This window comes from Mesoplodon bidens, assembly GCF_964165515.1.
Source record: "Mesoplodon bidens genome assembly, chromosome: 18".
NCBI lineage: Eukaryota > Metazoa > Chordata > Mammalia > Artiodactyla > Ziphiidae > Mesoplodon > Mesoplodon bidens.
Window position 1 is genome coordinate 29559634 of NC_138175.1, and position 12645 is coordinate 29572278.

At 42.7% G+C, this 12645-nt stretch overlaps 1 protein-coding gene across 2 annotated transcripts in view; it reads right to left on the reverse strand.

Moving 5' to 3' along the window:
- AMFR (autocrine motility factor receptor) overlaps positions 1–8942 on the reverse strand; it is a 40181-nt gene extending 31239 nt beyond the window's left edge. Inside the window, exons 1-2 of one of the 2 annotated variants that reach the window (XM_081215485.1) lie at positions 8546–8942; positions 1570–1662 (exon numbers count right to left, since the gene is read on the reverse strand). In XM_081215485.1, coding sequence (XP_081071611.1) covers positions 1570–1632 — 63 coding nt within the window. In that variant the 5' untranslated portion in view covers positions 1633–1662; positions 8546–8942. Of the gene's footprint in view, positions 1–1569; positions 1663–8541 lie in introns of both variants that reach the window. The other variant, XM_081215484.1, reaches the window with a different exon arrangement.
- Positions 8943–12645: the final 3703 nt, after the last annotated feature.

Genomic DNA, 12645 nt, shown 5'->3' on the forward strand with positions numbered 1-12645 from the left:
TTAAAAAATTCCTTGTTCTACACCGCCACTTAACAGGTGGAATATTTGTCCAATTTTAGGTAGTCAATGTCTTTGCCTCTAGCATTACTCTATTTCTTGAAGTTTAAGCACACAGAGAGTAAACCCATGTCAATTCTGTAGCATTCTAACTCAAAACGGCACTTAATAAATGCTACTGGATGACACTGGTCAAAAACTGTCATCACTGAACAACACGAAAGACGTGATCTATACTGAAAAAAAACTGAAAGTAGAGTTGAGTGACAAATGTGCCCATCACGATTACCTCCAGGTATTCGAAAAATCTCTGTAATACTCCAGGGTTATGTTTTCTGTAAATTCTGAACTGATATTTAACATTTTAGGAAAAAGAAAGCAGTATGTAAGGCCCACTGGTGCCAGATCAATCCACCAGCAATTAGGTTGCTTGCCTGGCCTGACCAATTTCTGGCCCATAAGTCAAAAGTTTTTCTTGAAAACAAAAGAAGCATCAAAAAAAAGCTTCTGTATCCTACCAAAAAACCCTCTATGTTCTACTGATCCCATCTGGGAGACCTCTGGAGTCGATATTTTGGAGAAAGTACTGAATACTCACTAATGAAAAATTTCTGGGAAAACAAACAGTCCTGCCCTTAACGGCATCCAAGGGCTCAACTCTAAACTAGGACCTCAGCTGATTTAGTAACAAGAGATTTGGGTTGAAAAGGATACGTAAGGGGTGAGGTCACTGTTGTACTTTTAATGTAGTAGGTTCCTGTGTCTTACCACTGGGATAAGATAAAGTACAATATAGTTCTGTTTGTATGTTATTGTTTTAAAGGCCAGTTCTAAATTCTTACTTTAAAACACACTATTCTACACTCCATCCACTAAAATCCCTGGGGAACTGCCAATCTGTACAGTATGCTTGTGGCATTACTTCTTTAATGGAAGCACCTCCTGCTCATACATACATTCTGAGAGTAATGTTCAAATGTCAGACTATCTCACCTGAACACTGCTTGTAGAATGATGCATCTTAATACACTTTTCCAAAGGGAAAAACTAAAATCTCTTGGTAAATTCCTTTGGAAAAGAACCCATATTCTAAAGAATGATATATACAATTACTCAAACTAAAACACGTCTGAGCTTCTTTTAAAATTACCTCATAAAAGTCATGGGGAAATAGCTATAAAGAACAATATTGGGACAACTTGGATACATTAAATACGGATTGTGGATTACATAAAGTATTTCATCAATGCTGAAGTTCCTGATTTTGATCACTGTGCTATGGTTACATAAGAAAATGTCCTTGCTCTTAGGAAACACATATTAAAGTACTTGAGGTTAAAGGGGTATGACGTCCCCAGTTTACTCTCAAAAGGATCACAAAAAATATGTATATATAAATAAAAGGCAACTGTTAGAGTAAATGGGGAAAAATGTTAATAACTCTGAATCTGGATGAAGTCTATATAGGAGTTCTTCATATTATTTGTACAACTTTTCTGTAAGTTTGAAATTATACCAAAAATTTTTTCTTTAATCTGGTCACAAGAATGCATCCTTGCTATCTGGACTTACCTGTCTTTCGCTCACTCGAAGAGGGCCAAACACAATACACTGGATTAGCTTAGCCACCAACATCAAAACACAGCAAGCAGTATTTACTAGAACCTGTACACAAACCAAAGAAAGGAAGTTTATTTCCTTCTGTTGAAAAATAAAAGCAGCTCTAAAAATTTTATATTAGGAATTCAGCCAACGTTTCTAATGACTGAGACTTTCCAGTTTTCTACCAGTACAAGATAAGTAATATTTGAAGGGGCACATTTTTATGGGTGGCAGGGTACGGATGAGGAGTGGGGAGGACGGCACCAGCTCAGCAGTTAACTCACAGAGCCCCGCCCCAACATGTACCCTCCAGAAGGCCATCCTCCCCTTCAGTCTTAACTGAACTGTGTGTAAACTTTGTACTGTATGCACCTGAAAAAACCATAAGTATCTCCTAGGTACATCACTTCCTACATTAAGATTTTGACAGCCTAGAAGAAAACTTTTCCAGAAAATGCAGTTATCATGAACAGTGAAGTCCAGCACCCAAACATCCTGCCCTGCCCTGTCAGAAAAATAGGACATGTGGAGAAGAGTGTGGATGGTCATAAAAAAGTCACAAGATCATAAGGAACTGAGAATCAAAAACATACACATTTTCAAATGTATTGCAATGGGACAAAAGATATCTGTGGTTGGTGTTGGCCTTAAAGTAAAGGTTCTGGGGCATTTGAGGGGAGTGGAATCAAGAAAGCAGGAACAGCTGAGAACTGAAAGGCAACCATGAGACACCAATGACAATCCAAAGCCTTCTTCACCAGCAAGTGGAAAACTTTCTTAGTAATTAAGAGAGGGATCTCCTTACACCTAAACAACAAATGTAATGCTTACAAAATGAAAACGTGGGCTGCCCGACTCAGAGGCTAGTGTGGCACGTCACATTACTGATGCTCAAATGATTTCTAAAACCACAGAACCTGAAAAAGCCAAAAGGACCTTGATGAAGATGGTAAAGAGGACTTTTATTAAGAGCAAATGAAAACAAACACCAACAACATAAAGGCTGCTTCAATCTTTGATTCACTAAGTTTACAGGAAGGTGGCCATATTCCTCTTTCCAGGTCATTCTTCCATCTACTTTTAAAAGAAGCAAATGATATTTTAAGAAGAAGTAAATAAACGGAAGGTGACGGAAGAGAGTAAGGTAAGAAAGCAAACTCCCTAAGATCTCTTCAGGTTCCCTAGTGCTTCACAGCATCCAGCCCTTTGGGAGCCCTGACGCATTACATACAACGAGTGGTAGCCCTGATTCATTACAAAAGATTAAATTATGTTTAGTTACATTCTGCCTGTCTAATGGGGCAAGGAAGTATGTGACGTATTTTCAAAGAACTGAAACAAAAATAGTGCTGAAAAATGAAACTCTTCTGGTAATTAAATCCTTCAAATAGCCAGGAAAAAACTCAAATTGGTTATCCAAAACATCCCACCTCCCTAACATGACTCCCTGTGGAGCAGCCCTATTCAAAACATTCCAACAAACAGTGTAGAATACTAAATTTTAAGGAGATGAAATAGAGGTTTAAAAGGCTCATCTTCATTGTGCTCTAAACCAGTTAATAGGAACCCCAATCAGGTTAAATTAAGTAAAATTAAAATTAAGTAAAATTAAGAAAAAATGTCATAAGACAAAACTACAGCCCCAATCCTTCATGCCATATCCCCCAGCTGAACAGGATTTTTAAAATCAGCCAAACATCTCCAGCCTAATTACAAAACAATTTTTAAAAATTCTTCCTGTTTTTGCAGGTAGGCTTACAAAGTAAAGAAATAAATTCAACACATTTAGCACCTACTTGCTCAAGGCATGTGGGACATTAAGAGAAATGAGGGTGATCTGGACCCTGCACTCAAAAAGCTTTTAGGATCTACAAGACACAGCTTGGTAAGCATCTAACAGACCAAGCCAGCTGCTGTGAGAACAACAGAGGAGAAATCAAATTTAGGGTCACTTAATCATTTCTCTACGCTAAACAGCATTCTCATACACCTTGGGTTACAAAATAAGAAATAAAGTATTACTTCTCAGGTAAAACTTTTCTTAAGGTTTTCTAAGTTCAAAAATGAGGTATAGGGCTTCCCTGGGGGCACAGTGGTTGAGAGTCCGCCTGCCGATGCAGGGGACGCGGGTTCGTGCCCCGGTCCGGGAAGATCCCACATGCCGCAGAGCAGCTGGGCCCGTGAGCCACGGCTGCTGAGCCTGCGCGTCCGGAGCCTGTGCTCCGCAACGGGAGAGGCCACAGCAGTGAGAGGCCCGCATACCGCAAAAAAAAAATAATAATAATAAATTAAAATAAATAAATAAATAAATAAATAAATAGGGAACTCTACTCAATATTCTATAATAACCTATATGGGAAAAGAATCTGAAAAAGAATGGCTATATGTATATGTATAACTGAATCACTTAGCCGTACACATGAAACTAACACAACACTGTAAATCAACTATACTCCATTATAAAATAAAAATAAAATAAAATTCCAAATCAGATCCCACTAGGTCACCAGTGATATCCTTACAGAAACAACACTTCAGCCCATATTTAAACCAACGGAATTCGGACAAACTTTCTCACCTCACTTTATCCTTGCAGACCACAGTAAAAGTACTAACCTCATTCTGCTCTACACAGCTAACTAATCTTTCTTTGTGGGCAGAATCCAAACTTAAATGTAAGTAAATCTAAGTACAAGGGGTTCACTGGAGCACTGTTTATAATAGCAGAAAAATGAAAACCAATTAAATGTCCATCAGGGAGGTTACTTCAATAAACCGTAAAACAGCCATTCAACAGAATACAATGAAGCCAGGAAAACTAAGTCAGCAGTTCTGCATTTACTAGCATTATACAGAACCTTCAAGATAACTTGCTCACTGAAAAAAAAGCAAAGTGTAGAAATGTGATTACTAACGCTACCTTCTGTGTAGGAAAAAGAAAGAATATGTATACATACCATATATATTTGTATGATATGTAGATGTGAACTGTGTCGACTTGATCAATCTGGGTACTTCTTAGTCTTCTACTTAACACCAGCACTAACTACCCCCTCTCCCCACAAAACACACCTTCTATCAGTCTCCTCCTTTAAGGACAACTGGAATGTTACTTTTCTGTAGGCTCCCAGTGACAAGTATAAAATGCCAGTAATGCAAACTCCCCCTTATTATACTGATGCTTGTGTTCCTCTTTGCACAACATTAGGGAAATAAATGAGATTACGTATACAAAGCATGCAGCATACATCTAGCAAGCAATCAAACAGCAATCTCCTTCCCTCCCCACTATAAAGATTTTTCCTATATTTTTAGGTTGTTTATCTAGGCTTATATCCTATTATTTACAAGTTTAGTCTTTTTCTTCAGCTGCCCCAACATTTCTAGAGCTAACATTTTTCTCTAATCATCTTTGGAATATTCACCTCATAAAGACTCAAACCTAGTAAATTACTTTCAGTTCTCAAGTTGTATAATTATGTGAAGATGGGCTCTTTGAAGCAGGAGTCAGAAACTTTTTCCCTAATGGGCTATCAGACAGTAAATATTTTTAGATTCTGTAGGCCACATGCTCTCAGTCACATATTCTTCCTTTCGGAAAAAAAAAAAAAACTTTAAAAATGTAAAAACCATTATTAGCTAATAGGCCAAATAGGCCAACACGGTTTGCCAATCCCTGCTCTTAACGGTCAGATGACTTTTATCCATTTTCGTTTTTGGTGACTTTTTCCCTTGACACTTCTATTTAAACTACTTCATTTGCATATAATTAAGTCATCAGAACCTTAAAACTTGTTTCATATGTCTATTTCTCCATTTTACCATGTCCAGCTCTTACAGTTTTAAAAGCAAATACATAAAAAAGAAAAAGAAAAAACCAGAACTGAAAAAAAACCAGGAGAAAGTGATGAAACTAATGAGTAAGATTAATGAAGTTGAAAAGCCAAAAACACCTGAACAACTCAAAACAATGATGGAAACTGATCAGGAGGTACTTTAATGGAAGTGACATCTGAACAATGTAAAAGTACCCAAGAAATGAGTAACAAAATAAAACCTAATCTGGAATGAAAGTTCTAGAAAGACATGAAGAAACAAATAATCATGCCAAACCTGGGTAGGTGTTAGTGCAACAACCCTGGGAACCTCCCCTCACACCTGTTCTCAATGTCAGTGCCAGAGGGCCACCTGGAGAACTTTCCTTGGGGACTGGAGTCCTAGGTCACTACATCTCCTGGCCTCTTCCCAGTCTACACAAATCCATCTTCCCCACTGCGGCTATAGGTCCGCCCCTGAAAAGATCATCTCATCATGACAGCCCCTCCTCCCCTCCACTCCCGCTTAAACCCTCTGGCCCATGAAATAATGTTCACACTCCTTAACAGAGCAGGCAAGGTTTACATCATCTGACCTTCACCCCATACCCCATCCTCTCCCTCATCAGTTTCTCAACCATTAACATGCCTAAAATCACCTAGGATATTAATCAAAATGAAGACATTATATCAGTATCTATAGTCATCTAAACTGTGCCCTACAAAGATAAGTTTTAGAGATTCCAGTATGCAAAATAATATCTAGCAGGATTTGCAAACTGGCAGAAAGATCAATTGATTGTTTTGTCTTGCCGTTTTTTAAAAAAATATTTATTTATTTATTTGGTTGTGCCGGGTCCTAGTTGCAGCAGGCGGGCTGCTTAGTTGGGCTCCTTAGTTGTGGCAGGTGAACTCTTAGTTGAGGCACGCATGTGGGATCTAGTTCCCCGACCAGGGATCGAACCCGGTCCCCCTGCACTGGGAGCGTGGAGTCTTATCCACTGCGTCACTAGGGAAGTCCCTTGCTTGGTTTTTAAAAAATTGAATCTGAGTGTCCTTGGGCAGGGAAAGAAAGGATCCATTCTGACAAAGGCCCCGCCATATATTCTCCTAATAATGCGATCTGTCAGGCCTCGGAGGAAGGCATTTGAGATTTTGACTCCCACTCGTCTACTAAAGCAGAAACTTAAGTAATGAGGAAAACTGACAATGCATACATGGAGGGTCTGAGGAACCAAGGAAGACCAAGATAAGTGTGAAAACCACAGAGGAAAGATGGAAGAAAAACAGCAAGATCAACTGAGAAAGGTAAAAAATCATCAGCAGATAGGAAGAAATTACAAACTCGCATGAGGCAAGACCTGTTGAAAAAGCTGGGAAGAAAAGGAAATTTTCTTAAAAGTAATAATTTTCAGAGAAAATCAACAGGCTTTATGTAATGTTTTATGAAGAGGTGTTAACCTTGGAATTTGAACATGAGTTTTGTAAAAAACTCTGGCGAGGGGGCAGGGAGATCATTAAACAATACTAGTAGTTGTTAAATACTATAGCAGTTCCATTTCAAAGGCTTATTTGTACCTTATACTTAAATAAATAAATATATAAAAGACTACATTATAATCTCAACATTTGGCAAAATCACTCTTCACATCACAGTTTACCTGCCAACTGAAATGCAAAAATAGATTTTTAAAATCTATGTTTAATAGAAATTAAACAAGAGACGTGTGGCTGAGTTCTTTCTCTTCTCCCTTGTTCTGTACTGTAAGATTCAGCTTTACACAGCAGTGGAGGAATGGAACTCCACCCTTCACTGCCTTCTACTCATCTCTTCATCAGAAGGACCAAGAGACTTGAACCACACCCACAGTTCATAAATCCCACTGCTTCCTGATGAAGCACAGCGGGATTAATTATAACAAATGAGTTGTGTATCATTCTGTGTACTTGGAATATTAATCCCAGTCACTTACAGCCGGCTCTCACCCCAAAACGGGAATTTACAGAAGACAAGACTCTGGACCCAAGACACCACAGCACATCCAAGGGACAGACTTCAGTCCTGGAACAACCTTTCTGATCGCCGTGGGGTTTCTGTGAGGCATTCAAAGGCTAAGGTAGAAGCCAAGCTCTTAAGCCAAAATACTGTTGATCTACCCGCCTGAAATTATCTGTTCTAATAAGTGAAACCAGCATTTATGCCTTGTAAATGCTGCTTATCTTACACTGGCAGACAAACTGGAAACCGTGTTTTAAAATGGATCACTAAAAGGAGAAATCCTGAGTTCAAATGGAGAGACACCTCTTGACTCCGAATGTTTTGGCTGCCTTCAGACATCAAAGGAAACTTTCATGAACCACCAGGTAAAAGCAGCAGGAAAGGAAGCACAGTTTGTATGTTTGTTCTACCCAAAGAGGACAATCACATAATAAATAGAAAAAAAAAAAAAAAAAAAAAAGGTCTCTCTCCAAACAGGAATGTCCGAACACACCCAGATGCCTAAAATTCTCCTATGCTCAACATCCTAACTGTCTCTTCCCTCTCTTTGTGGGAAACCTGTTAACATTTCCGGGTCTGACAGAGTCCGAAAAGCCTTCCAACTTCCCTCCACAGTTTAATAAAATAGCCGGGTAACTGACTGGCCGGTCCCAGCCTCCCAGGTCAACCCGCTCTTTGAGGACTCCTTGTTTCCTTCCCGGTGGTCCCTCAGAACCCCAACTCTGCTCCGCCATCATTTACTTCTCCCCCCAACCCACCCCAGCACCTCCCCCCTACCCCCCGGCCCTGACCCTCCCCGGCCGGCCGCGTCCCCTCGCACCCCGCCTCCTGCGCCTCCCCAACCGCGTCCCAAAGTCCCTTCCTCAGGCCCTCAAAGGCGACCCTGCCCTCGGGACCCGCCGCTCCTCACGACCCCAAAGCCACCCCCGCCAACCCCTCACCGGGTCCTTCAGTGGCGCGCACGCGGGCGGGGCCCCGCCCCCCGGGCCTCGCACTCGGGGGTCCCGGGGGGAAGGGACCCCGGCCCCAGCCACGCCCCCCACAGATAATGGGTGACATGGCGGTCCCCACAATCCCCCGCCCGGCTCCTCTCCGCTCCTCCTCGGGGGACCCGGCAGCCTCGCTCACCCACACGAATAGGCTGTCCGAGAGCAGGTACTGGGCCACGTCGCGGGCCCGGGGTCCCCCGGTGCTCGGCCGGACGAGCGCGGCCGGGTCTGGCTGCACCGCGGCCGTTACCGGCTCCGCCTCGGCGGGCCCAGGCCCGGGCCTGGCCTCGGGCTGGCTGAGAGCGCGGTAGGCGCTGACGATGGTGCCGAGCAGGGCCAGGCCGCTGAGGCCCGTGTAGGTGCGGAGGCTGGGCCAGGGGAAGCGCTCGAGGAAGAGCAGCGGCATGGCGGCAGCGGCGGCTTCCAGCCCCCAGGCCTCCCCGCGCTGCGGCCGGGCCGCGGCGGCCTCGCGAACGGCGCCCACGGGCTCTGGCGTCGCCGTTGCCGTTGCCGTCGCCGCTGCCGCTGCCGCCTCGCCGGGCCGGGCCGGGCCGCTCCTGGCCGCTCCGCCCCGCGCCGCTCCCGCTGCTGCCCCTGCCGGCGCGGAAGATCCTCGGCTGGCTAGGGGCGGGCCGCCGCCCCCAGCAGGGTGCGGGCGGGACGGGCGCGGGGGCGCGGCCTTCGTCCCCCGCCCCCATCGGTCGCGCCGCCGCCTGGCTAGCGAAGGCCTCGGCTGCAGGCCCTGGGGCCCAGAACCTAGCATTATCCTCCGCCGACACCCCAGCTCGGCCTGGCCCGCGGACGCACAGGGCACCCGACCGGGGCCGAGCCCAAGCGTCACTCAGGCCCGACGGCGCTGACAAGCGGTCGAGACCTGGCCGCGTGGCCGATCCGCGGGACGCGGGGACCCCCACCCCCGGGCGTCCGGCCACTTGTCCCTTCCCTTGCTTCCTTAAAACTCCTCCTTAAGCAGGTTACCCCGGAGCACCCCCTTCGGGCCTAGGAGCTTCCTAGGTGGCTGAAAGAGGAGATGGTGCTTAGGGAATAATAGAAGCCCTGACCTCATAGAAAGAAAATTAACCAACGGTCTTAAATTCTTCGCAAATAAAGTTTCTGCTGTTTACTCGTAACCTCCAGCAGAGTCTAAAACGAATCCGATTAAGCAGGAAATAAAAATGTGTTCCGTCATACACCAGGTAGGAATGTAAAATGGTGCAGCTATTTTGGAAAGTGGTCTGTCAGCTCCTCAAAAAGTTTAAACCTAAGAGTGACCATTTGACCTTGCAATTCCACTCCTAGGTAAGTAAGTAACCGAGAGAAATGAAAACACACCACCGCACAAAATGTGCACACAAATGTCAATAGCAACGTTATTCTTAATAGCCAAAGGTAGAAACAACCCTAATGTCCCTCAAGCAATGCATGGATACCTAAGTGATACCCCCTACAATGGAATAGTATTCAGCCATGAAAATGAAGTACTGATACATGCTGCAACATGGGCAAATCTTGACAACATGCTAAGTGACAGCAGCCACACAAATGGCCGCATAGTGTGATTCCATTTATTCGAAATGTCCAGCACAAGCAAAAACATAGGTAGACAGAGAAAGATTAATGGTTGCTTAGGGAGATGAGGGAACTGAAGTATAAAAGCTAAACATGGATTTCTTTTTGAGGTGATGAAAAGTGTTCTAAAGTTGTGGTGACTGTGGCACAACTCTGAATATACTAAAAATCTTTAATTGTATATTTATATGGTGAAATATGTAAAGTATAGCTCAATAAGACTGTTAAAAAAAGAAAGAAAGGCACTACCAAAAAAAAGTGCTACCTTGGGGGTCTTATTCCCCAAGGTCTGTACTAGTGCCTGATGCAGAGTAGGTATTCAGCAAATATTTGTTGAATCTTACAAACTTTCAAAAGAAAAGGACTAAAATATATTCAAGGTCTCTTTCATACCTAATACTCTAATTCTAAAAGTTTATTAGTTAGAAAACAAAAGATCGCTCAGCTCGTTATTACTACCCAATTTGTAATTTTTAGAAACATCCTATTAAAGGGCCTGTGATGAACACAACAGTATGGCTTTTACTGGGGAGGGAGGATGAGCGCGTACACACACACACACTTTTTTATATGAGATCTATATGATTAAACTTTCAGTTTCCTTTGGTTCTCTACCTGCAGCCATTTGATTAAAATGCTGAACTTTCAACTTTATTGGTAAATAAAGTTTTATACGGAAAAAAGGATAGTGATTTTCCATAAAGTTCTACTTTATCTGAGCCCCCATAAATTTTAAACCACACTATCCAACTATCCAAATTCAATCCAAGCCACAATAGTTATAAAATATCATATACCAAACTTGTCCTGTCACCATAAGGGGCTACTGTTAATAAATCTGTCCTTATTAAGGTACAGTATTCCACCGTCTTGAATTCAAAGTGTTATACTCTGAGTTATATTTTGAGAGAACCACTACTTTCTACATGTTAAAACTTCAGGCAACCTGTTTCCTGGAATGACTTTGTGTTTAATAGCAACTTTTAACACTTGATTCTGACTACATAAAAACTATAGTCTAAATATTATACTTTCAGAAGCTTGTAATTTCTGAAGATTCAATATGAGAATAGGTGACATTAACCTAACTATATAAGGTTATTTTTTATTTGCATTTTAAAAGATCTTAAAGGTTTGCATCTGGACATCTTACTGGGATAATTAGTATTTGTTCTGCCAACATTTTGTCCTCAACCCATTCCAAGAAGGTAGCCAGGCTTTTTGCACATCCTTCCCTCAAGGATTTTTTTTTTCAAGGACAGAACCCACCTTCTAAAGTCAACCAACGCTCCTGGTTCTTTGTACTGCATCCTACATCATGATAGGAGTGGGAAAGGAGACCAGACTCAGGGGGATGAATACTAGTGTGGCCAGGAAGGCTGGGCCATAGGCATAGGGGCCACCTGCATCATTTGCATCCTAAGGCCCAAGTGTAGCAGGGAGGCAATGGAACCAGACTTAAGAAGCTAGTTCAAAGCAGCCGCATAGCACAGGGAGATCAGCGCATAGCACAGGGAGATCAGCTCGGTGCTTTGTGACAGACTGGAGGGGTGGGATAGGGAGGGTGGGAGGGAGGGAGACGCAAGAGGGAAGGGATATGGGAACAGATGTGTATGTATAACTGATTCAATTTGTTATAAAGCAGAAACTAAAAAAAAAAAAAAAAAAAAGCAGCTAGTTCAGCTTGGACAAATATCCATGGAGTCCATGATGGAAGCTAGAGGTCTCCCCACCCCCACCTTCATTTCAGAGTGCCATTTATGCTTTCTGGATTCGTATGACTTTGGGTAGGTCCCCTATTCCCAATAATGACTGAGACTGAATTCCCTGCCATTTTGTGAGACGGGGGCTCTGATTTGGTTTGATTTAAAGGAAATAAATATAACATTTCAGACAAACCAGAGTTGTGAAGATTCATATCTAGATACATTATAGCTCTTTTCATTTAAAAAAATATCCAAAAGCCTTCTATATTCATGATCTCATTTGATTTTCACCATCCTGTGAGAAACGCTGAGTAGTCTGGGTGTTGTTTAAGGTTCTCAGCAGCCTAGGAACTGAACTTCATCATCTAATCCAGTAGCCTTCATTGTGCTCCCATGGAATTCTGCTTGTGTTTTCATTAGCTGGACCAATGTGTTCCATTACTAAATCTAGCAGAGGGGAAAAAATAATCAACTCAAGTTCATAGGGAAAAAAGTAAGTTAATGGGAACATTTCAGTTTTTAGCTTTTCTTTCATAATTTTTCATAGCTCTTTGGTGCCTGCTATAAACTAGTAAAATTTTCAGAAAAACTCTGCAATAACTGTATCAAGTTTTGTTCAACTTTTGTTCAGATATAAAGTCTCAAGCCTATGGTTTTATTACACATATATTCTCACGTTCTGAGTAAACCGTTTCTATTACAATAATGAAATTGAATTGCAAAGTACTGGGTTGGCCAAAAAGTTCATTCGGTTAACGAATACATCGTTCAATAAAGTTCTTGGTGAAAATGAAATTTTTTTTTTTTTTTTTTTTTCAGTACGCGGGCCTCTCACTGCTGTGGCCTCTCCCGTTGCGGAGCACAGGCTCTGGACGCGCAGGCTCAGCAGCCATGGCTCACGGGCCTAGCCGCTCTGCGGCATGTGGGATCTTCCCGGACCGGGGCACGAACCCGTGTCCCCTGCATCG